General features: G+C 41.3%; 1 protein-coding gene across 1 annotated transcript in view; it reads right to left on the bottom strand.

The window, feature by feature from the left end:
* Vav3 (vav guanine nucleotide exchange factor 3) overlaps nucleotides 1-26,210 on the bottom strand; it is a 388,131-nt gene that overhangs the window by 78,741 nt on the left and 283,180 nt on the right. The window contains exon 19 of the mRNA XM_045138234.1: nucleotides 23,329-23,374. Within this exon, the coding sequence (XP_044994169.1) occupies nucleotides 23,329-23,374 (46 nt within the window). The remainder of the gene's footprint in view (nucleotides 1-23,328; nucleotides 23,375-26,210) is intronic.

Raw genomic sequence — 26,210 nt, 5'->3', positions numbered from 1 at the left:
ACTGTCCCAGTTGTTACAATTCTGGTTCTTTATCAATGTCATTATGTTTTTAATCTGCTGAAGAGTTTATGTTTTAAAGACATTTGTAGCAATTCTAAATAACTTCTTGTGTAAAACAAGAATTGCAACTGGAATGTGCATGGCTTGTTTCTCTACTTGGTCAGGATTCCTGGCAAACCTCTAGGAGTGTTAATTCACTTCATGCAGTGTTTTCTGTGATATACAGTGCATATGAGGTACATATGAAAATGTAATTTCACTTTATGACCAATTACTATTGAACAGGCCTGGGTGCATCTGAGTTACTAAAATAAACTTATGATGGAAAAAAGTTAAGAAATGTATTGTCCCAAATCCAGTACTTGTGTCCTGCCTCCAAGTAATTCTTTTAAAAAAATTATTTAGATATTTGCAAGGAGAGGCAGAGAGAGAGTGTGTGCGTGTGAGTGTATCAGATTCTCTAGCCACTGCAAACTCCAGATGCATGCACCACCTTTTGCTTCTGGTTTTATGTGGGTACTGGGGAATTGAACCCAGTCATTAGGCTTTGCAGGCAAGCATTGTTAACTGCTGAGCCATCTCTCTAGTCCAATAACTCTTAAAAAAAAAGGAATATGCAAAGTATTGTATCAGAAAGGTTTTGAAACTACATATGGGTCTGCTGCATACTTTATACCTTAGAGTTTCTTTGTATTTTTTAATTCAAAGTTGGTTCATATTAAAGACAAACATGGAGGAAGAAATGATTTTATAAAGTACTATTTCATCAAACATTAAAACTGGAAAAATCATACTAGGCAGATTTATACATAATGTGATTTAAGATAATTGACAACAAAATTGAGCTTCAAGAGAATACTAATTTGCAAAATGAAGAGTCTGTTAGTATTTTACACTTGCTGAAAATATTGATTTCTCCACTAGCAAATTCTTTAGTAATTGCACTACTGGTTCCAGTAAATGGTATTATAGTAATATTCCGTCATAGCTCTGGAGAGTCCTGCATGGAAGTCCTATTATTCCATTCTGGCTCTGAGTGTTGAATATGAGACACAAGTTCATTTATCAAAATATCATTTTATACACATGTCTGTGTTCTATCTTGCTGTTTTTGAGAATCTTCTATTCACTGGTCTTACCATCTGTAAAAACAATGAAGCTACTATGGGCTTATCAGCACTCAAATGGTTTTCCTTGTTTATATACACTAACCTATAAAGTAACCACTAGTAAAAAATAAGCGTGCAAGTCTCATTAACAGACCACTTTCCTAATTTTCTAAGTATGAAAAGAGAATCATATATCAGCTTTCCAAAGAGTACGTTTGATAATACACACCAGGGTTACCATTCATGAAGTCAGACTTACGGTGCAGTAAATTCAACATTTACTGATTGCCTCTGGACACCACTGGTGTAACTATGAAAGCGTAAACCTCTGGTTAGTAAGTTTATGAAAGCAGACATGCACCAGCTCATTAGGAAAAAAAAATATGCTGACAATGTTGTCATGGCACACCAGATGTGGGGTACTATGAGGAAGGTCTGCTGGAAGAGGGAATATAAGAACTGACTTTGAGCCGGGCGTGGTGGCGCACGCCTTTAATCCCAGCACTCGGGAGGCAGAGGTAGGAGGATCACCGTGAGTTCGAGGCCACCCTGAGACTACATAGTGAATTCTAGGTCAGCCTGAGCCAGCGGGAGACCCTACCTCGAAAAACCAGGAAAAAAAAAAAAAGAACTGACTTTGGATAGACGAATAAGAGACACATAAATAGAAGTTAACCAGACACAAAAAGTCCAGGGAGGTGAAGTAGGATAGCAAGAAAAAAAATTCTGCATATGTGAAAAATGATCAGAGCTCTACTAACGTCGAAGCAAAGAAGAACAGGAATAAGATGGATATAGACTCGGTTCTCAGAGCTTTATGTATCTTATACCTGGAGTCTTGTTCTGAGTGTAAGCTTAAGAGTTTAGGTAGGAGAGCTATATTCTCTCTCCTTTGGTAAATCATTCTTCCCATACCCTGGATGACTCAATAGAGAAAGTTAGATGTGGAGGAATGATGAGCACATGATTACAACAGCTAATAAACTGGATACTAGTTTATAAATACCAGTGATGTAGAAGGTGGGGGGCGGGGGTTGCTGGAAGAAAATATGGGGTTTGGGAATTGTCCACACCAAGCCAAGCAACAAGGAATGCATTCTCTGATGAGAATTTAAAAGCAACATTATTTACAAACAATAAAACTAACTTAACCAAGGGGTTGAACTGCTCTTATGGCCTTGGGATAACCCACCAAATTTCAAAATACAATTAATCCCAGAAAGGCTCAAGATAGTCATGAATACCCACTGAAGTGCTTTCTCTTGTGGAAAGGAAAGGCAAGAGTCAATAAAGACTTAGAGCAAGGGCCTCGGAGAATACCAGGGCCATGCCCGCTATTTGGAAAAGGGGGTGGGAACCGCCCTCTGGGACACAGCCCTCACCAGCTGTGACCATCTGTGGTGCCACTACGCCCAGAGGCCCAGAGGCAGCTCAGACTTCCCACCCTCATTATTTTAAGATCACTCATTGAGATACTGGCTGGTGTGTTTATGGGGTAGTATCTTCCCCATCTCGGCCTAAAGGCAGGAGGCTAAGAGTTGTTTCTTGTCTTCGAGGGCAGCGAGGAAGGAGAGAAGAGGCTTGGAGAAACCACACGTTCTCTTGGCACTTTGCAGCACTCGAATTACTGAATATGGTGCTGGGTAGACCTAAGGGAGAAGGAGTAGAGGTCCCAGACGAAGTGCGCATGAGTCTCGGTGTGCTGTGAACTGCTTCCTGTCCTGTGTCACCCTTGCGGTGGCTTCTTAGGTACTGGAATACCTGGGCCTTTGGTCTTGGGACATGAGCTCAGACAGGGACCAATCTTTCACATGATGTGGGACACCAGCTGATATTTTTCATAAATGAAGGGTGAGGATTCAAGGTGGGAATGAAGCTGATTGTAAGCAAATAAAAGTTGGCTTTATTTCATGAGCTCCAAAATTTAGGAACTAAAATGCTTACCAGCTAAATCCTGAAGTGAACAACATTCTATAAACAGTAACAACATCCTCACTGCCCTCTGAGACAGGAGCTGGGCCCGGCTCCCTTCTTCTCTAACGCTGCAGCATGTTTCCAATTATATTTAAATATTCACCAATAATAATAACCTTTTAAACACATAGGACACACTTCTACTGTTATCTTAGAACAATGAAAAATATTTATTTCATAGGCTGGAGAGATGGCTTAGTGGCTAAGGCACTTGCCTGGGAAGCTTAAGGACCCAGGTTCAATTCCCCTGAACCCACATAATCCAGATGCACAAGGTGACACATGCATCTAGAGCTTGTTTGCAGTGGCTAGAGGCCATGGCACACCCATTCTCACCTCCCCCTCCCTGCCTCTATCTCTCATGAAATAAAATATAAATATTAAAAAATATATTTCGTGCTGGAGAGATGGCTTAGCAGTTAAGGTGCTTGCTTGCGAAGCCTAAGGACCCATGTTTTAGTCTCTAGATCCCACGCAAGCCAGATGCACAATGGTGAGGTAAGTGCAAGGCCACACATGCCCACTATATGGCAAAAGTGCCTGGAGTTTGATATCAGTGGCTAAAGCCCTGACACATCAATTCTCTCTCTCTCTCTCTCTCTCTCTCTCTCTCTCTCTCTCTTGCTCTGTGTGTGTGTGTGTGTTTGGCACTCTCACTTGCTTTCTCTAATAAATAAATATATATATATATGTATATATATATATTTCACACCTAGTATTCTAGCTAAAACTTAGAAAGCACTTATCATGTACCAATCCTATTCTAAGAGCCTCATACATATTAACTCATGTAAATGGCAATCCATGAAGCCGGTCTTACTAGATCTCCAACATAAAGAAGGTGTGCCAAGGTGAGGCATAGGTGAGATAGGCAAGGTCACACTGAGCACGTAAAATGTAGGGGTTGCATTTCAATCCTGGCAGCCTAGTTCTGGAACTTGTGCAAAATTAGTTTGCAAAACTGCACTAAAAGCAAGAACCATGAAGCAGACAGCTGGGAATGCCGCTTTATTGCTATTAGGATGTGATCCTTAAAAGCAGAAAGAAGCCTGCCGTGGTGGCGCACGCCTTTAATCCCAGCACTTGGGAGGCAGAGGTAGGAGGATTATCATGAGCTCAAGGTTAGCCTGAGACTATATAGTGAATTCCAGGCCAGCTTGAGGGAGACTCTACCTCAAAACAAAACAAAAAGTCAGAAAGAACAGGGCCACAGCATGACCACTCCACTGCAGAGTCTGAAGTGCAGGGAAGGTCTTTCACACCTGCTCTAAGTCGGGATCCTAAACTGGGGGCAATGGCGTTGAATGGTCACTATTAGTAAAGACCTACAAAGCTAAGGCTCTACAAACCTGCTCTCTCCCTAATCCACGCCCAGTGGTGAGACGGGCACCAACATCACTCCCAATGAGCAGGTGAGCCTGAGAAAAGAGGTGGCTCACTCTTCAGGGCACATCATAAGTAGTGAAAAGAAGTTTTGAGCCTGCAAGCCTCTTCTTTCTCCTGCTCCTCCTTCCTCCCCCCTCTTCCTCTGCCGTTTTAGGGTTTCTGATAGATGGTCTCACACTACGTAGTCTAGGCTGGCCTCAAACTCATAATCCTCTTGCCTATGCTTCCCAACTATTAAATTTCAGGTGAGTCCCAACACACTCAACAAAATCTAATTTCTTAACCACTTATATTACCTGATTTCCCACAAGCTGCACTAACAGTATTCCCCAAAACAAGTCACCTGGCAAATGGCACTAATGAAGTATGCATCCCTTCCAGAGACTCATATTGAGTGCCTTCCCTGAATATGAAAACACACACACACACACACACACACACACTGTGCATCCCTGGGTGCTGCACTCATAAATTTCTCAGATTGAAAAATTTTAGGAGGAAAAAAAAAACACTGTATCTATATTGTACAGACATCTCTTTTTCTTGCTACTTTTCCCCACAAACAATATAGTGTAACTATTACATAACATCTCAATCATACTGGTTGTTATAAGCAATCTGGAGATGAGGTAACCTATGGGGAAATATGAGAATGAATATACATCATATGGAAACTTTATACGCCATTTTATATAGGACATTTATCATCTGGAGATGTTTGCCTCTGAGGAGGGTCCAGAAGCCAGATATTTTTAGAAGGGCCTGGTTCAAAATTCAGCTTCAGTATAAATTCACTACTTCTGTGAATTTAAACAGGCTTTAAACTACATCATAGCTTCATCAAGTGCAAAACATATACATCATTATCCCACAGATTTTGTTGTGAAAATTGAAAATAAAGTATGTCAACTTACAGTACATGAATAAATTTCATTCTAATATTCACCACTGTCCACATGGACGTACAAATCATGTCTATAAGACAGCGTAGTCATGGCGTGCAATGAAATGTGTAGAACAAGAGGTTAACAAATCAACTTTTGCCTCATTGTAGCCAGAGGATCCCAAGAAGGGGCCTAAGGATGATGTTTTGGCAGCTTGGAAAGAAGGAGACTGAACATTCTTGACCAATCTGCCTGGTTCAGCAGAATTCCTAATGACTAATGCTAACCTGAGATTTCTCAGGGTTAGCCAGAGATGGAGCTGGCAGCGGCGCGCACGGGCGTCCTGCAGCGGCTCCAGCATGTGAATGCTCAGCCACTCTTTTGCAATAAGGGTGTGGTGTGGGGAACTCAGGGTTGGCGCAGGAGTGGGTTCTAACAGTCAGGAGAAAATCCCCGAGGGAGAAAGTCAAGAGCTGATAAGAAGGTCAGGGGAATACAGGGGAAAGAAAAAGACAAACTCGTTAGACCAGCGTTCTTTAAAATTGAAGACAGAAAAATTCCCCCCTGCGATTCCATTCTATTTCACCTTACAGAAACCTCTGGCTAGTCTCCTCTGCCCAAAGTCCTTCCCCAAGCTGCTTCCACTAACAACCTGAGCTAACCCTTCCTAAGCATCGCTACGATCTCTTCTTTATCCTTGACTGGTTTGAAGGGGACACAAAGAACTGGCCTGGCTGTGGTGGGTGGATGTGAGCCTCGCCTGCCGCCTGTGATTCTCTGAAGCCTCAAGGCTGTATCTTCTGCCATGTCTTTAGAATGCTCTGGCTTTTGACAACGTTTCTAAGAGCAGGGACCACGGAAATAAAAGAGAGAAGAAAGGGAAAGGCTTTTGATAAGGGTAGGTAGGTAGGTAGGTAGGTAGGTAGATATCTCAACACATTTCCAGGAATTCTTGGAATTTTTTAAAAGGATCCATTCCTGCCTGTTTGCTATAAACACGGGTATACCATGTTTATTTTCTTTTTAAATTTATAATTGTAAAAAAATGGCACATCTCTTTTCTCATGTGAGATCACTATTCTGTCCTTTTCAGATTGCCATGCCATTCAAAGACTGTGAGATGTTGTGTTTTTCATATTTTTTCTTATTTAAAACAGTTTTGTAAGTTAGAACACAAGAAAAAGTCTAAATATATACGTTCAAACAAAAGGGAAACTTCCTAGACAAAGGTAATAAAAAAATTTGCAGAGATAACATAGCAGTTCCATGGGTGACCTAAAATACAAGCAAGACTATGAATCATGATTTAATCACTGAGAGTCTGAGATAAAATAAAGATTCTAGAGCAGAGTGTGATGGTGCATGCTGGAATCCTAGTGCTCAGGAGCCTGGGGCAAGAGGATCAAGAGATTGAGGGCAGTTTGGGCTATGCAGCAAGTCCCAAGGCCATCCTGGACAAAATAAGGAGGCCCTGCTTCAAATTACCAGCCCGAGGTAAATGGGAAGACGCTACTGCTGGAGACACCACATGCTGCAAACACAGAACAATTAAATTTGGCTGGAATCCAGAAGGGAGCCAGTTCCCCTAAGGTGAGCCCATCTTGTGCTAGAAAGCACTCCATGAGCTGTTGGGAGAAAGTAGTCAACAATTCTGTGAGCAAACAGGTGTCACAACTATTCGAAATTAACCAGCATGACCAGATGTACACATGTGCACAATGGTGGCACTCAGCCTTGGTGGGTAACCAACAACTTTCTGTTTGGCTAAGAGATCCATTCAGTGGAAAGGAACCCATAGCTAGAACTGGGAACCAAATCAGAATCCTATGGAGTTCAAGATGAAGGTCTCCAGTGAGAAGCTTCCACTAGCCTCTGGTCTAAAAAGGAGCTACATCTATCAAAATCTTCCTAAATTAATAATGCAAATTAATAACGCTTATCCCATTTAACCTATGCTGATTTCATTCTCCATTGGAGAATCAGTTTTTCTTTTTCAGAAAGTAGCAAGAACCGAGGAGATAAGAAGATAAACCACACTTGCACATCAGTCAGGGCTCAGGTGAATCCACAAGGAATTGGGGAGCCGAGCAAGAATGCTGCTTCCGTGGCGAGCCTGACTACCTGAGCCAGGATGAAGGAGACAGACTCCTGAGGATCCTCAACACCTACCAAAGTAGAAATCCACATGCCATGGATGCATTTCGTTTTATGTCTGCATCAATATAACGCTTCAGGGCTGGGGGAATTTGTTAGTGATTAAAGGCGCTTGCCTGCAAAGCCTAAGGACCCAAGTTTGATTCTCAGATATCCATGTAAAGCCATAAGGGGCACATGTGCTGGAGTTATTTGCAGTGGCTGGAGGCCCTGGTGCACCCATTCTCTCCACCCCCCCCTTTTTTTCTCTCTCTCTAATGAACAAATACAACCCTTAAAAAAGACATTACTTCAATCACACTAATAGATCATGTTGTTATATAGGTAAGGGAGAGTATTTTCAATCCCATTCTACAGATGAGAAAAATCAAGGCTTATTAAATGACCAAAAGAATTATACACAGGAGGCTGGACTGAAACTCATGTTTTCTAACTTCAAGCTCATTCCTCTTCTGGCACTTGAGCCACTGATGAGTCACTTGGCGCCAAGCACTGTGGCTGATGTACTTTGAATGCATTAAAAACCCACATGGGCTAGAACAAAATAAAATTAGATTCACCTTGATCTGATCCAGGGGTCCAAACACTTACCCCACACATTCTGCCATTATACGCTTAGGTATGGACATTCCCAAAACATGTTAAATTTATACAACACAATCACACATTAAAGACCAAATGGAAACCTTTCAAATTAAGATTTAAAAAATAGAGTGCATTTTTTTTTACTTTCAGAAACATTATTTAAAAAATTGGCACGAGCCACGAAGTATGTTTGTTCTTGTATGTAGATGATGCTTAATTGAGTTTTTTTTTTTTTGGAGAGGCAAGATTTGCACTTGGCACTAAACATTATGAGCTTTTCTCATTCCAGTAGCTTCTCTTTAGGTAGGGAAAGTAGCTTCATAAGACAGGGACTAATGAGGTGCCAGGAATGTTGATTTAGTCCCAGATAGCAACTTTTCCCCTCTCCCCAATTTAAATGCCTCACCAAAATTAATTTTCAGTCACACTACAAATATGAGTAAAGTGCCGATTCAAGTTGAAAATACATCATATGCTCATCCTGAGTCCATATGGTTTTTTTTTGGTTTTTTTAACCAATTTCTTCCTGTTATGCTAGGGAAAAAAAAAAAAAATCCTTGAACAGTGTGATATTCCAAAAAGGTGTTGCCATTTTGTTCTCTCAAAACCATTGGCCAGGTTTTGTTCTTGGATACTGCTTAAATTTAAACGGAAGATATATACAGTATTTAAATATGGGATCCCCAAAGCACAGCACTGCATTTGACTTTAATGTCAAGTTTCTCCCTCTGGAGTGAAGAAAGGACGACAGGCATCATTCCACCTTTCGCCTATCTAGTCTTTCTGTGGTGCTCTGAACAGACTGAAAGAATTCTCTGTCCAGGAAGGAAAGTTGGGGCCAGAATGACGGCCTCACGTTGTCCCTGTAGACCAATGTACGTGCGAGGGCTCTGCAAGCCCGACTGGGTAGAGAGACATAAGGAGGTGCGCTTTCTCCATGTCGGGAGCCATGCATCAGGCCGGAATCCAGAGGCTTTTCACGACCCACTTGCCATCGCTCCCCTCAAAGCATCGATTAAACACACCATGTTTGCATGGCAACACACAGCTTCAAGACTTGCAGTGGAGGGCTGAAGCCGCAGATGGTACCAATATGCTTTATCTTCCATACCCGGTCCCACTGTCAAACAGGGCTGGCACAAATCTGTCCTACCACATTTCATGCCTGCTGCCTCTACTGCATGATTACTTTTTTTTTTTTTTTTTTTTTTTAGTATTTTTTATTTATTTATGTGAGAGCGACAGACAGAGAGAAGGAGGCAGAGAGAGAAAGAGAGAGAAAGGGCGCGCCAGGGCTTCCAGCCACTGCAAATGAACTCCAGACACGTGCGCCCCCTTGTGGATCTGGCTAACGTGGGACCTGGGGAACCGAGCCTCAAACCAGGGTCCTTAGGCTTCACAGGCAAACGCTTAACCGCTAAGCCATCTCTCCAGCCCTGCATCATTACTTTTAAGCCCTAGGGGGAAAGGCTAAGTAAGATATGGATTATATGAACATAAGCACTCAAGAGCATACTATGGCAGTCCATCCAGTAACTGAGACCCAACAGGCACTGAAGGACTAACAGACAGGTGGTATATATGACATAGATACAAAGGAATGATTCATGCCCCAGGTGGGACAGAGGGCAGCACGTAGGCATAATGCCATCGTGAACGTGAAAAGCACCTGGACTGAGAGTATATGTGAAGACTCTGCTCTTGGCCTTTCGCATGACTTACAGCGAAAGGAGGGGTGCAGTGCTCATAAGCACAGGACATGACGCTCTCTCGTGCTGATAATGCTAGAGATACAGTGCAATGTAACATTTCTAAAGGGCAGTGAATAATAGATGACAGATAATAAATATTGCTATATCTCTACACATACGTGCTGCGTGTGAGTTCTAAACAGACTGAAGGAAGAATTCTTTGTCCAAGAAGGAAATATAAATATAAATACAGATATAAATATTTGAAAGAACTAGAGAGAAAGTTATATATGTGTAATATTTGTTCATATATATACACACATATACATGTGAATATTAATTAGAGTACGTATGCTTTGACGTAGACACTGTTTCTTAAATGGTAACCAGTCCTATGGGTACATGTGCCCATGTCCCTTAAAATGATTATCATAATACAAACAAGAAAAAAATGCATAACAACTTATATGCTAATGTCACCTCAAAGCTTTGAAACTCATGGAATAATGCTAGAGAGCCTTCATGTTATAGCCAGACGCATCCTTTCCAACCGCTAGCTGACCATGCTATTTCTCGGGTGGAAACTCTTCAAGGGATCATGATAAGTCCAAATTGCCCAGAGTGGAATAACAAAGATGTCGCCCCGTTTCCATCTGCTCCTCGCCACACCCAGCTACCCCTGTAACCTCTTCTGCCTTCTATACTACAGGGTCTTTGCCAAAGTGATTTATTAGGTCTGCATTTCCCTTATCGACATTTTTCAAAACGTCATGTATTTGTGTGTGTGCATATACTCATGTCCCTGCCACTGCAGCTGAATACCCATCTGGGTTCACGTAAGTGACCAGAGAACTGAACTGAGGCCAGCAAGCTTTGCAAGCAAGTGCCTTTAACCACTGAACCACCACCCCAGCCCCATCTCCATTTTTTTTTTCCATCAGTCACCTACGTGTATCACGGATCTCATTTTATACATCGTTGTCTGATGACCACGTATCATTACATTGTCTTCTATGCATCCCCTGACACAAATTTTCACTATGCTCCACGACACTGGGTTCTGTGTAAGTGAAGACGCATTTTGTTCATTCTTTAAGATGAATGCCAATTCTGCATACTTGTCAAATGGTTTGATGAACAAACGTATAAACAAATATGCTCCTGATACAGAGTGATAAGAGCAGAGTAGCAAAAACTGACGCAGACACTTTGCAAACATGTGGCTATACACACAAGCACCAGGAAAAAGTGCACCGCAAAATAGCAAAATAGAAGTGTGATGAGTGATCCACTTAACAGATTACAGACTCTTGTCCTGGGAGTTTTAGTAGTGCTCCCTCGGATTTTCTTCCGGGTGTGTGTGTGTGTGTGTGTGTGTGTGTGTGTGTGTGTATGTACACGCGCACGTGCATGTGTGGCCAGCCTAGTGGGCCCATGAGCTTCAGGATTCTCCACTCAGCCTCCCTTTTCCGCAGGCACGTGGGATCGCAGACACCATAAGCACCATGTTTTGCTCTAGCTGGGCTTCCAGGGGAATCTGACCTCCTGGTTTCAGGTTTGTGCGGCAATGCTTTAACCACTAAGTCCCCTCCCCAGCCTTACTTCTTCATGTTTTCTATTTTCTTTTACAATAAACTTTTCAAAATGCAAAACTCTAGTTTATTAAAGGAGGTCAAGTTATTTTTTAAAAAAATATATTCTAATTCACTATAGAGTCATAACTAAACAAATTCAATTACATTTCTGTCCCTGAGGACGACATTTTAAAATAACCTGAAGGCAACTTTTCAGAGTTATATTTTAAATGTGTACATTAAATAGTTAATGACTTAGAAGTGGGTTTTTTTAAAAAAAAAAAAAAAAACTCCTCTGTATTCATGTTTAATATTTAGAGCGCCAGAGTTTCCTCTTTCCACTTCTGAAATGTTCGTCCAGCAGCTTGTTCCCACCAGGCCCGGGGAGCTTAGGAACCCTCGAACTAGCTGCCTTATCTTCTGCTGGGGATTCTTCTGGTGCTAAGTGTTAATCGTCCAAACTAATTGAAACACTGTAGCAATCTCAGATGAAACACTTTCAAAAATTAGCAATGCAGAAAATAAAATCACCCATAAATGTACTTTGTAGCAACAGCCACCGATGAACTCTGCAAAGCCGACCAGATCCCACTGCTAATTTGCTCTGTCCTATAGAGTTAGGTCTTAGGAAAAAGGCTTTTCTTTCTTCCTTGCTTCTTTTCATTTTTGTTTTTGTTTTTGTTGTTGTTGTTGTTTTAATTTTTCAGTAGGTGCCTATGTGCGTGCGCGTTGGTAAGTGTGCGTGTGTCTGGGAGCACACGCGTGCATGCAGAGATGTGACATGTCTAGAAGCCAGAAGACAACCTCTGGTGTCATTCTCAAAAATGCCACCCACTTGTTATTTATCTTTTTTGGGACAGTGTCTTTTATTTGTCTGGAGCTCATTATTTTGCCTCAACTGGTTGGCCATGGGACTCCAGGATCTCCCTGCCTCTGCATCCCCAGTGCTAGGATTGCAAGTGTGCATCATTTGTACATTCTGGGGATTCTTGGGACTAAAATCAGGTCTTCATGTTTGCTTTGCCAACTGAGCCATCTCCCAAGCCTGGAAGTAATGTTTGTCTGTGTCCAAAGCCGGTTGGACACACAGAAGATCTCAGCAGAGACCTCCACCCTCAAACACAGCACAAGTTTGGTATCCACCACTACTGTGTACCCCTGGGTAAACTGAATCATCCATCAGACCCCAGAGATTCAGGATGGGACTTCACTCCCATGATGATCGTGCAATACTTACATTTACATCTTGCTGAATACCCTACTGCCTTCTTGGCTGGTTTACATGGTCAGGTGAAGCAAGCATCCACATGAGAAAATCCCCACAGCAAAGAACTAGGACATTCTCTGACACTGTGTGTGGGGTGCTGAGGCCCTCTCTTCGACAGCCAAAAGGAATTGAATGTGGCTGACGGCTATGTGAGTTTGCAAGTGGCCCCTTCCAAAGCTGAGCTGTCAGATGAGATCTAGCCCCAGCCTACGGGTTACTGTAAGGAGGTTTCTGTGAGAACTCGGTCGGCTAAGCCGTGCTCAGATTTTGGACTCAGAAGCTATAAACTGATACACACGTGTTACCTACGGCAACCTGCTATGCAGCAGTGACAACAGAAGCCTGTATTAATCACCACCACGCCATCACCACGTGCCAAGCACTTACTTCGTGATAATCTTGGTGAAGTGCTTTTATCCATTAGCCTGTTTGCTCTTCACTCCACACTACAAAGGGCTTAAGATGATAACACAGGTAACCTTTCCCGAGATTACACAGTTAGGAAGAGGAGGGGCAGGCCACCCATGCTAACCTGTGCCCCTGCAAAGCTGTCAGTCTGACCTCAGCCTAGAGATGTCTCTGGTGACTAAAAGTGGTGATGTGAGTGAAAGTGCCTAGTGGAGACAAGAGTAAGATCTGACTTCCTCTCTTTCCTCATTGTTCCCTCTTCTTTACCATGCTTTTGGCTCCATGGCTGAGCATTCTGGCTCTCCAGCATTCCCACCCTGAACTTTCTAGCATGGAGAAAACCTTCATACCTTTCTTTTTTTAAAAAAAAATTATTTTTATTTATTTATTTGACAGAGAGAGAGAGAATGAGCATGCCAGGGCCTCCAGCCACTGCAAACGAACTTCAGATGCATGTGCCATGTTGTGCATCTGGCTAACATGGGTCCTGGGGAATTGAACCTGGATCCTTTGGCTTTGCAGGCAAACGCCTTAACTGCTAAGCCATCCCTCCAACCCCCTTCATATCTTTTGTTCTCATGAAATGTTGTAGTTGGATCCTGTTTCCTCTACTCTCTAACTCGGGATGGACCAATCTATATGAATATTGAGTATACAGAAAGGGCTATCAACTTCTAGATGTGAATTATTTGTGTTCAAAGAAGACTATGCATGTTACACTAGGTAAAAGCACAGGGTGACAAGAAAGTCAACTGTGAGGCAAGAAGATTGCTGTTCTCTTGTTCTACCTGCAAAGGAAACTTCCCAATGGGATAAGGCTTTTTTGGGCATCCTAGTTCCTGCCTCAGGTGTGTTCTTTCCAATTTACTCCAGAAAAGCCTACAGGTAGGAAAAGGAGAAAGCAGGAGAGAGAGGGGACAGCCAGCTGCAATATATGCAAGGATGAAATGCCTAAAAAAAGAAAATGTTGTTTCCCCTCCTTTTCTCTCCTCTATTCAGTCAACATAGAACTGAAAAAAAAAAAATTCTTCGGCTGGAGAGATTTCTCAGTGGTTAAGGAACATGCCTGCAATGCCTAACAACCCAGGTTCAATTCCCCAGTACCCACATAAACCCATATGCACAAAGTAGTGCATGCATGTGGAGTTCATTTGTGGTGATTAGAAGCCAGAGGCCCTGGCACACTTGTCCTCTTTCTCTCTCTCCCTCCCTCTCCCTCTCTCCCTCCCTCCCTCCCTCCCTCCCTCCCTCCCTCCCTCTCTCTCTCTCTCTCTCTCTCTCCTTCCCTCCCTCCCTTCTTGCAAATAAATGCTTTTAAAACAAAAATTCTGTATTGATAGGCTTTGGCAGGCCCACCCCCAGGCTTTGAATGGAGGCCCAGAGACCAGGCTATCCAATCACGGAACACTGGGTCTGCACCTACTGCTTCGGAGAAGAGCTCTTGCTTGGTCAAGGCCCAGCCAATTAAAACTCTCATTACCAGCAAATGTAGAAGGAGTGTTGTGAGGGCACACCTTTGCAAATGAGACAAATGTGCCTGAGGTACCTGCTGACAGGAAGTCCACAAAGAAAGGAGACTTGAGACACTGGGGAAAGTATCACTTGAGGGCCTGGATCCAGCTCTGCTTGAAATAAGCCCTTTGACTTCCCAGTTAGCTGAGCTGGTATGCATAGCCTGCTTCTTTCTTAAGCTACTGTGGGAAGGGTTCAGGTTCCAAGCAAGAAGTGTTCTGGTTGATAGAGACTTGAGCTGAACCAAACCTGGCAACAGACTAACACCTTTGTTGATAACCTGTAGTGTTGGTAAAACTACTGATAGATGTCGGAGGGGTTTGTTTCCTCCTCAGGTGCATTTCATCTCTTCAAGCCACCGTGAGTTCTCCCCGGTGGCGTCCATTGTCAAAAGCACCTTTCGTGAACCAACACCACACACGGCTGGTTCATCCTATGCCATGCAGTGTTGTTACTGAGCAGGTTGTATTTGCATTTCCCACCTCTCCAACAAAATCCCACGTCCACCAAAGGCAAGGAAGCCTCCCCATATCTCACAGCTACACAGAAAGCAAATGAATTCGTCTCAAAAGAAAAACAATCTGCAAAAGCAACTGTAAGAGCCTAACATGAGCTTTTTCCTTTTGTCCAAAGTAAAAATTGAAAAAAAAAACCTACTGGATTGAATATGCTAAAATAACTCATTACTTATATGAGTCATTTTGATGGATCTTTGACAAACTACACTCCACTGTTCCAATAAATGTGGCCACCATTCTCACTAGTTGTATATAGAACTGTGGTATTTTTTTTAAGTATTATTTATTTATTTATTTATTTTTATTTATTTGAGAGCGACAGACACAGAGAGAAAGATAGAGGGAGAGAGAGAGAATGGGCGCGCCAGGGCTTCCAGCCTCTGCAAACGAACTCCAGATGCGTGCACCCCCTTGTGCATCTGGCTAACGTGGGACCTGGGGAACCGAGCCTCGAACCGGGGTCCTTAGGCTTCACAGGCAAGCGCTTAACCACTAAGCCATCTCTCCAGCCCAGACTGTGGTATTATTAAGACCATAAATGATCATGGTATGAAAGAGCACTTTATCAATGTGCTCTCTCTGGATAGCTGTTGGGTATCACTTACACCAAGTATTGTTACTGGGAACAAATATGTCATGACCTAATTAATTCCCTTCATTTAATACATGAGACCTTTTCTGTAAAATGAGGATACCTGTCCTATAAGAAATGTCTGAGGTTTCTTTTTTCACTTAGCATTACATGGAACACTCCTCATCTGACCTGGACTAGCATTCAGCTTGCACGGCCACAGGCAAGGAAATGAAGCTCATATCTAATCTTCCAGATAAGGAAGTTCTGGTCAGTGATGCAATGATAAATGTTCATAGTAGCAGTTCACTAGATGGCTTCCCGTTTGGGATGCTCTTCTAAATGTTTTGATGGACGCATACTTATTTGCTAAAGCTAAAGCTATCAACAACAAAGGTTATATTAGAAGTTCATAAAGGGCCCAGCAGTAGGTTCTGTATATAATAATAAACGTGTTTTGCCACAACACTAAGCACATCCCTGATGCCTGCTCTCCATCTCAAAGGACCTCCGCACGCATCTTCATAGGGTTGCTTTCCCCTTTGTTCCTATTCAAAAGGTACCTAAGCAGTGCGAGAGACTAGCCTGGCAAGACAGGCCCAGACCTGTCAGACAGCAGTAGTGATCCTTTGTGAACTCAAAATGAGCTCTCTGAACAGCAGAAATAAATCCTCAAACCAAAGAGAAAGAGAGAGAGAGAGAGAGGAACGTGAGCCAGACTGTTCATTTGTTCATTTCAGAAATCTGTTATCACGGTGAAGGGAATTAGAAAGGTGGTCCTGAAAATAACAAGGGGATCAATTGCTTCAGCACAAGACAAGTCTTACTGTTCACAGTTTAACAGAAGCTAGGGGTGGGGTGGGGGAATTCAGCTACTTTAAAAAACAGAGCATGCTCTCCAGGACTCCTTCCCGGCTTAGCTTTCTCCTGCCTCTGTAATGAATCTTAATCATTGGGGTCTCCTGGCTAGATTGTTCAAAAGTTCATTTCTTTCCATGTGAAATGTATTTTTACACATTTACAATTATGCTTCCGACATTTAGGTTAGGACTCAGCTTTGATGAGAAATTAGTGTTGGAGGTGACAGAGGAGATGGAGGCAACAAAGACTGATTGAGATGCAAATATTACAACCTATGGAAAGTGGTACTTACTGGTTACAGGCAAAAGCTCATTTGCTAAAACCTTCAAGAATACGCATGTGCTTCCCTCATTTTTTAAGAGAACATGAAAGTAGAATGTGTCCTTTTGGATCAGTGATTTTAAAAATATTGGGTTGTTACTTTTCCTACCAATGTTTTCTATTTGGAAACTATAATGTTTTTATTGAGCAAGTCGATATGTTTAAAGACAAATTTAAAAGAAATCAATAATTCTGTTTATATTTAGAATGCATTTAGGAGTCCCTTAAAATGAAAACACGAAGAAGAACCAGAACCAGTAATTCATGACCATAAACTGGCAAAACAAAGTGTTTACTTATTAAGTAAAAATATCTACAGACAAAGCAGCCTAAAATTAATCTGAGCCGACATTTCTTTGACTTTTATGATTGATTGAGCTTCTTTTGTATGTACTACAATTAAACACATTCCCCATGTTTGTAAGACTATAAATTGCTCATAAAATATGAGGGATCCATACATTGAATAATATAGAATACTGAATTTTTACACATATTTATATGCATATTCATTTACACAATCAAAGCTTTGTATCTATATCTATTTCTTTCCCAGATATGTTACAAATTTTTGAGGAAAAGGTCCATGTCTTATAATGACATTGCTGTGCTTATTGTCACGTAAGACACAAAGCAGGGAATGAAAAAAGGACTTCTTGATTCCTTTCACTGAAGCACAAATATCAGATGGAATGATACCTAAATCTATGCAACAAAATTCAAATTTAAGTTTTTAAAAAAGAACAAATAGATCTGTATACAGCAAGTTTATCCACCCAACAGAAGGAAAAAAAAATGGCCATCTTTAAAGATATTTCAGCTAAAGAAAAGGTTAAGACACTTCCTGGGGAAAAGAGAACACAGCCTTTGTAAGTCACAGGCATCTTTTTGTAATTAAGAGTTGAGCAATGAGCACACAGGCCTGAGCTTGGGGAAAAACTCATCAATTCCACCATCATCTGTTCATTTACAATTCAAGGTTATCACAGACCACTTAAGCTCAGAAAAAGAGCGAATGAGTGAGAGAGAGAAATACCTAACCCTTTCCTTGTCATCTGCCCCATCACATCTATAGGCAGCACAACCAAGTACAATCAATAGCCTGGATATTTTGAAAGCTAGTGACTGTAGAATTCAATATAAGGTGCTCTGGGTTCCAGAAACATGAGACAGTTTTGCAAAAATCTAAGAACATGGACTTGGGTGAAAATAACACATGCCCTGACACGCAGATATGCTGCATACAAACAGGAGAAAAAAAATCCTGTATCTCCTTTACTTAGATAGAAGGGGATTTTTTTTTAATTTTTTTTTTTTTTTTTTTTTTAATTTGAGAGAGACAGACACAGAGAGAAAGACAGAGAGAGAGAGAGAGAGAGAATGGGCGCGCCAGGGCTTCCAGCCTCTGCAAACGAACTCCAGACGCGTGCGCCCCCTTGTGCATCTGGCTAACGTGGGACCTGGGGAACCGAGCCTCCAACCGGGGTCCTTAGGCTTCACAGGCAAGCGCTTAACCGCTAAGCCACCTCTCCAGCCCAGAAGGGGATTTTTAAAGCTCGGTATTAAAATTTAATTGGTAACTTTGACCTTGAGTGCCACTTTAGGTAAAAATATTACACCAGCGCTCAGATTTTCTTGAGATTTATGATCTCATGTTCTTGTAAAAGGCCTCGCACCTCCATGTGCCTGAAATAATTGATCTGTCTATTACAAGTGTTGTTTTCCTGATACCAACATCTGTCTCGGGAAGAAAAGTACAAACTGATGAAAATACCCTGCTCTATTTAAGTGATTCAAAAGTGCTACCAGAGTCTGGATTTTAAAAGATTAAAAATTGGTTTAAAAAATGACTTTAGTACGCAGTGGGATACAAGGAAAGATAGTAAAATGATTGCAAATATTGTATATAGGGATTAAGCATAATTATTCACAGAGTATTTTAAATCGGCTAGCAAGCTTTAATTCAGACCTATGGCTTACATCTTTCTTGTGTCAGAACTTCATAGTACACATTCTCAACTTTGGGAGTTCATTCTGTTTTCTTTATCACTGTCACAAACACTAATAAATTTTTTTAAATCCCTCTCATTCATTACAGTTGATTGTGTCTATCAGTAAAGATAAGCAAAAAAATCATAAAGGTACTAGGCAAAGCTGGAAATAAAGGGAAATTTGAAAATGGCTCTGCTTATGCAATTTCTTGATTCAGTGGAATCAGATTCAGAATCTGTTTGCAAAGATCTAACTTGGGGCTAGAGAGATGATTTGCTGGTTAAGGCAGTTGGCTGCAAAACCAAAGGACCCAGGTTCAATTCCCCAGGACTCATGTAAGCCAGATGCACAAGGGGGCGCATGAGTCTGGAGTTCATTTGCAGTGGCTGGAGGCCCTGACACACCCATTCTCTTTCCATCTACCTGCCTCTTTTGCTCTCGATCTCTCTCTCTCTCTTTCTCAAATAAATTTTTAAAATAATTTTAAAAACTGTTTAAAAGACATAAATGGTAAGCTTTTTGCTTTTCCACATGACTAAATGTTCAATATTAAGTAACATGTCCTAATACAAATTAATTGGTAGGAGAATGCCTACTAGACAGCATTTGCTACTTAGTAGGGGCCTACACAAGTCGCTTCTATGGTCTTGCCTCATGTAAGGCTTGCAGCAACTTTGTAAGGCAGGTATTGTTCCTGGTCTCCTTTTACAAATTAATAAATGACAACATGAGAGAAGAAATAAGCTTGCAAAGGTCAGATCACAAGGAAATAGTTTATGTTCACCTGTGAGTCCAGACAACAGGGCTCAGAGCCAAGGCTCCCAGCACTAGACCATGACGGTCCATTCCCACTTCAACAGATGGAAGTTAAAGGCAAGGGAGCCCATACCCAGTGAAAAGTCAGTCACTCATGAACACATGTAAAATTACTTAAGAACAGAGAAATCACTCACGAGTTCCTTTCCAGCACAGAAAGGCCACGAGAAGATGTGTGATTTACTGTGGACAAGATTCTGAAAGCTCAAGCTAGTGAACTACTGACACCTGGCCACCATTCCCCAACCCCCCAAAAAACCAAAACAATCTAATAATTTCTCTACAATACACTCTAGATGTGACCAGAAACACAGTCACTGAATTAGCACTCGGAGATGTCAATGGGAGCTAGAAATTGGCTAGGCAGCTTAGGGAGGACAGGACCTCAAAGTGAATAGCTTTCTCTTGGTTAAATGAGGGCACTGTCCTTGGGCCAATAGGGGGGAAATCAAGGTCAGTATAGTTTAATACCAGTCAGAAACATTGGCAGAATCAAGCCTTTCCTTATCACTCTTCTTGGGGAGTCCTTCCATGCCCTTCCTAGAAAGTTAAGATTCTGCAATGACTTGCTCTTTTCCAAAATTCCTGGCCCCATACTCTAGGCATCAGGATTAACCTGCTAAACCAGCTGCCCATCTATGAGCTCATAAAAATAAAACCACAACCTGAGCCTCAAGGTGGGCTTCTCCAACTCGCTCTTGCCCTTCTGGGGAAGAACTCTGCCTCCTTTTATGGGGCTTAGGTCCCCTCCTGCCCCCTAGACAAGAGCTCTGTCTTCTCTTACAGGCTTTTCTTATTTTTTTTCTAATTTTTTTAAATTAATTAATTTATTTTTTTGAGAGCAACAGACACAGAGAGAAAGACAGATAGAGGGAGAGAGAGAGAGAATGGGCGTGCCAGGGCTTCCAGCCTCTGCAAACTAACACCAGACGTGTGCGCCCCCTTGTGCATCTGGCTAACGTGGGACCTGGGAACCGAGCCTCGAACCAGGGTCCTTAGGCTTCACAGGCAATCGCTTAACCGCTAAGCCATCTCTCCAGCCCAGGCTTTTCTTTTTTAAGAGAGAATTGGCATGCCAGGGCCTCAGCCACTGCAATCAAATGCCAGATGCTTGCACCACCTAGTGGGCATGTGTGACCTTACACTTGCCTCGCCTTTGTGTCTGGCTTACATGGCATCTGGAGTGTCGAACATGGGTCCTTTTGCTTCAGAGGCAAGGGCCTTAGCCGCTAAGCCCTCTTCCAGCAGTTTTAAAGGCCCCTCTTGCCCACCCCTGGGCAAGAGCTGTACCATGCTTCCTTCTCTTACATTTTGGGCTTAAGCTCCATTGTCTTACAGCTCACCCTCCTATGTCTAAGCTATATTAAAATTCCTCTGAACCTTATCCACTGGTCTGTGGATTTCATTTGTAGAATTCATAAGACAAGAATCCAGGAATGCCCCAAAATTATCAGTACATTGGCATATAATGCTACACTGACAGAGGAACCACAAAATTCCTGCCTCAATGGTAACCAAGTTAGCTAGAAGAAGACCATCAAAGGAAGCCACTCCCAGGAAAGGCAGGGGAGGCAGACAATGGCCCTGTGTGGATCTCTTGTCTAAACATCTTCAATGAAAACTTCCTCCACAATGGTGAAAATCTAATGGCCACATTAGGACGAAGACAGTCATCAATCAATGGGAAAGCTCCAAACAAAGAAGACTTTCCAGCCCCAACTCCTCAGGAGCAGGGGGAGAAAGAAGAGATGAAAGTCAAGCAACCCAGACACAGAATTTAGGCCTAAGAAGACTGGAGAGATTGCTTAGCGGTTAAGGCATTTGCCTGCAAAGCCAGAGGATCCCAGGTCGACCCTCCAGGACCCAGGTAAGCCAGATGCAGAAGGGGGTGCATGTGCCTGGAGTTCGTTTACAGTGGCTGGGGGCCCCAGCATGCCCATTGTCTGTCTGTCTGTCTCTCTCTCCCTCCCTCCCTCCTTCCCTCCCTCTGCTTCTTTCTTCCTCATAAATAAATAAGTAAAGATTCAAAAAGAGAATTTAGGCCTAAATCCAAAGATGACTAAAGGGAGAAACAGGTACAAACTCCACTACAGGATAAACCAAAAGATCACCAACTATTTGCTTTTATTTATATATGTGTGTGTGTGTGTGTGTGTGTGTGTGTGTGTGTGTGTGTGTGAAACACACACAGAGACACTTAGCATACCTAGGCAGAAACACATTATACATTTTACAAACATATAGAAGCACTTCATTTGTGTCTATAATGTATCCTTCATAACATGTTGAAGAATTGTACTGTACTTTAGGATTAAAGTTTAACTATGTCTTATTATTGGTCCGCATGGCCATATGTATAATCTACAAATACACTATATTTTCCTCAAAATAATCTAAAAGATTCCAGAAATTTGAGGCTGTAAAGTAAATTGCTAACATTTAAATGTGTTTCTAATGATACACCATAAACATGGAGATGCATTTCCCTGGAGGGAGATAGGCTAAATAAAAACAACTATAAAAAATAAAAAAACACATTTAAAATAGCATTTTTAATGGTTAAATGCATTTCTGAAATAGAAATACAACTCATACAAAACAGGGAAAAAAAAGTTAAATGCACAGAAATGCACTCCTACCAAACAGAACAGGAGAAGTCATTCTAAAAATGATCACAGAACTTCTACAAAAGGTCTAGTCTTGGGAAAGTCAGAACTATTAAAAAGTAAAAGAGAATCCCATTTTTAATGGCCTCAATTTTATTCTACAGTTAAAAGATTTAAACTGATCACCAGACATGAGTGAGGCAATTTCTAGCCAGAGGCCACGAAGCTCCCATAAATCTCAGCTCATAAACTGGCATACCATGGGTGTGGTTTCAGGTAAAAAAGCTATTATGCTTTGCAAACTAAACTTTACAACTAGGAGAACATTGCTGAGATGAGAAAACAAAACACAAAATCCAGATTATTTTTAAACCAGCAAGGCTAGTCGACCCTTCATGTTCCACTGCTATCAAATTCATATATTTTCATATATTTAAATACATTTAAATATATTTTCATATATTTGGAGACCTTTAGCTATGGGTCCCTTTTACCTTCAAATACAGAATCATGTCATAGAACAAAATATTCAGTCATTAAACCTTGGAAGGCATTACTTAATGGGTGAAAAACGAAGCTAATGACAGGAAAAACTTCACAAAGTTAAACAGAAAATAACTGAATGTGTTCTGCAGATGAACCACTGGTCTCCAGAGAGGACACTTGTTCAGAGTCCTTAACATCATAGACACAGGATGCAGACATTTCTCCAAAGGGCTGATAGGGAACCAGCTGCAGGCTTTTCCCCAGTCCCCATAGGAAACATTAATCTTAAGTGACAGCATGCTGGTTGGTTTTCTTACCTGACTTAGGAGGGAATGTGGGGAGGATGCTGGGTACGTTAGCATTAACCAGGCACCCTGAGGCTGTTCAGTAAGTAAGTAACCTGCCCAGCTGCTGACTATGGAAAGAGTGTGGCATGGGCGTTGCTCACGGTGTGAATGATTTACACCAGAGACCTCTGCATCCTGGTCACACAGTATATAGCAAACGGCAAGGAACAAAGGTCAACCATGCACCTGACTTTCCACAGCAAGTCCCATATACTTTCATAACCACATTAACTGCAGTCTTCGTAGGCTACATAACCAGAACATACCTGGATCCACTGGTTTGGGAACTCTTCGGAGTCCATTGGTCCGTTTCTGGGCGGAAAAGTAAACACAAAACAAAGACGTGTTGGTGATCTTAGCATTTCAAAATTATATTGCCTCTTGAAACCTTGGAAAAATGAATGAAAATTGCATTTTCTTTCCAGCTAAAAACATGGTTCAATTTGAAAAACACATGGCTTTAAAGTTTGTTTACAGTTTAACTTCTTTATTCCTATTTTTTGATTCCTGCCCAGGTTTTCCCCTTGGACATTGTTACATTTGATAAGCCACTGATACAACATGAAGAAAAGAAATATTTTAGCTATTATAACCAATTTGTTTTGAGTCATCCTGGCTAAAGGAAACAGGTAGACAAACCCCAGGCAAGCCATTCTTCATTGGAAAATGTTCCCAGCAAAGACATAAGAACAAAAGCCTCAAGCTAACTCAGCAATTTCTGGGGTCCGACAGACCAGGGACTGAAGAAAGCCCACTACTGTGAAACCAAAGTCTGAAGCTATGATTTAACAAACACTAAGTTGATAGCGGCGTGTTCATCATGAATGAATAGTATCTAGATTCTTTTGAAAAGTAGAACACATATAGCTCATGAAACGCAAAAGCAAATACTTATTAAAAAAAAAAAGACAGAACCCATAAGAAAAAAAAATGTGTTGTATAAAAGTACAGATAAGAGGCAAAACAAGACTTTAAATCTTTCAAATTACACAGTCGTACATTTGATTTCACAAGCATTAAATTCATCCCTAATAACTACAGTAATCTCGCTTATTTAAGGCCTTCATTTTTAAAAATATTTTATTCTACAACTGGATTTGAACCTGACTTTAGGAATATCATGTCACTCAGATTTTCACAGAAGCAGTTTTATTTGTAAGTGTTGGAGCTTGTGACTGTGTGTATAAGACAGACCCATTCAAAACACAATCGGTTTTGTTAAGTATACATGAGCCATCAATTTCTCTTAAGATTCATTCTGATATTGTTTTCATTCATGAATTCAATGGTTGAAATAGTGACCTTCAGAGTCCCAAGGGAGCTCAAAGTCATACCCTTTAGGACTACCCAGAGAAAATTAGTGAGAGAAACTTCCAAAAAGTTGTTTTCATTCTTACACCCAATACTTTTAGGATGGATTTGTAAAATACTGGTAGAATCATCATTAAGACAAGCACTGAATTGATTAAGATGGATAATTATACCAGAAAAATCTCTTACTATGCTGTGAGTGAGAGAAAAATACTGCTTCTTGGTGGCCAAGACATGGGAGGCACGATGCACATCTGACAATGTGGAAGAAAATGGCTTTCAAAGACATCTTTTTTTCTTTTTTACCTGAAATTCTACTTTTAAAAAAAGGTACTTTCTACAGAAAGAACACTGAACAACACAACAGACAATATTTTCAACAGGAGACTAGATGATGGTTAGCTTCCCAGTATTTACGTCTCACAAAAGTCATCACTTTCTTAACCTAGAGTAGAAATTGTCTTTGCATGAAGCCTTTACACTCTACTATGGAGTGTGTAGGCAGCAAAGAGGGAACTCAACCTTTGGTCTGACTCCTAGAATTGCTAAGCCAGAATTTTCTAGAAATCAGAAACTTACAAATGGGAAAAATAAAACCCAAGTTCAAGAATAACTATCTATTCCCTTGAGTCAGATTAAGCCAGTGGTACAGTACAGTTGTTAAGATTATAGAGAATAAGACAAACCTCAATTTCAACTTTACTTCAGTTTCCTAATTTTTTGAGATATTAAAGCAACTACCATGTAGTTTTAATCATGAGAATTGTAGGAGCAAATTTATTATAAGTGCTTGGAACAGTTGTTGCCACAGGCAAGGATTAAGTGGTAGCTTATTTTTACTCTTATTGTTATTAACTTCACACAGTTTTGAAGGTTTAATTTCACACAACTTCTTCTGCTAAATTATCATTTTATTATGATTATTTTTGAACCAGGGTCTCACAATGTTGTACAGGCTGGTCTTGAACTCCCTACATACAAGAGATCATCCTGCCTCCACCCCCTGAGAAGCAGAGTGTGCAGGCATGGACCCCTCCACCAGGTTCACTGTCTTGTTGATATTTGATGTGCTTCCTGAAAAATCTCTGAAAGTCTGTCACCCCAGAAACAGAAACTTTTATCTAGGCAAAGTAGTCAGTGAAATGAACTATATGTTAAAGAAAATCTTAAAATAGAAGGGAAGTTCAACTACTTGGATCAAGTACAACTGGAGAATTTTGAGATTTATTATACTTTAAAAGCACCTAAAAAGTATTTTATATTATAAAGAACATGGAACCTAGTTTGGACAGTATTAAAAATCCAAAATTCAATGTCCTGTCTCACAGAAGTCTTTCCCTGACCTGCATTCTCACAAGCCTGGGTAATGCTGGGCCCCCCTGGTCTTTGGGAGAGAAAGGAAAGGAGGGGGGGCCCCATGGGAGCTTCTGGTCTAGTCACAGCACCAGGAGACCAGGAGAGTCATTCTTTGGAGTCTGAATGTCTTTTGATCTTCTTAGAGGGGGTGGGGAGCCAAACCTAATTTTATAAGCACTTGGTAATTATTTCTTGCTTCACTGCCTATTACTTTGTCTTTTTTTAAAGGAAAAAAAAAAAAAAGCTTTCATCATCCATGAATCTTTTGGTCTTCTTGTCTCTCTTGATTTTACCAACAAAACAAGCAAGGCTTCATGTGCTTTATGGAAAATGGATATGGTACTCTTGTTTTAGCCAGCACGAAGGCAATGATTTAGGGCTGGAGAGATGCCTCAGTGGTTAAGGTGCTTGTCGGAAAAGACTAAGGATCCAGATTCAATTCCCCAGCACCCACATAAGCCAGATGCACCAGGTGGCGCAT

The sequence above is a fragment of the Jaculus jaculus genome, chromosome 19 (assembly GCF_020740685.1).
Source record: "Jaculus jaculus isolate mJacJac1 chromosome 19, mJacJac1.mat.Y.cur, whole genome shotgun sequence".
Lineage (NCBI taxonomy): Eukaryota > Metazoa > Chordata > Mammalia > Rodentia > Dipodidae > Jaculus > Jaculus jaculus.
Note: the sequence above shows the minus strand (reverse complement) of the source record. Positions and strands in the feature narration are given on the sequence as shown.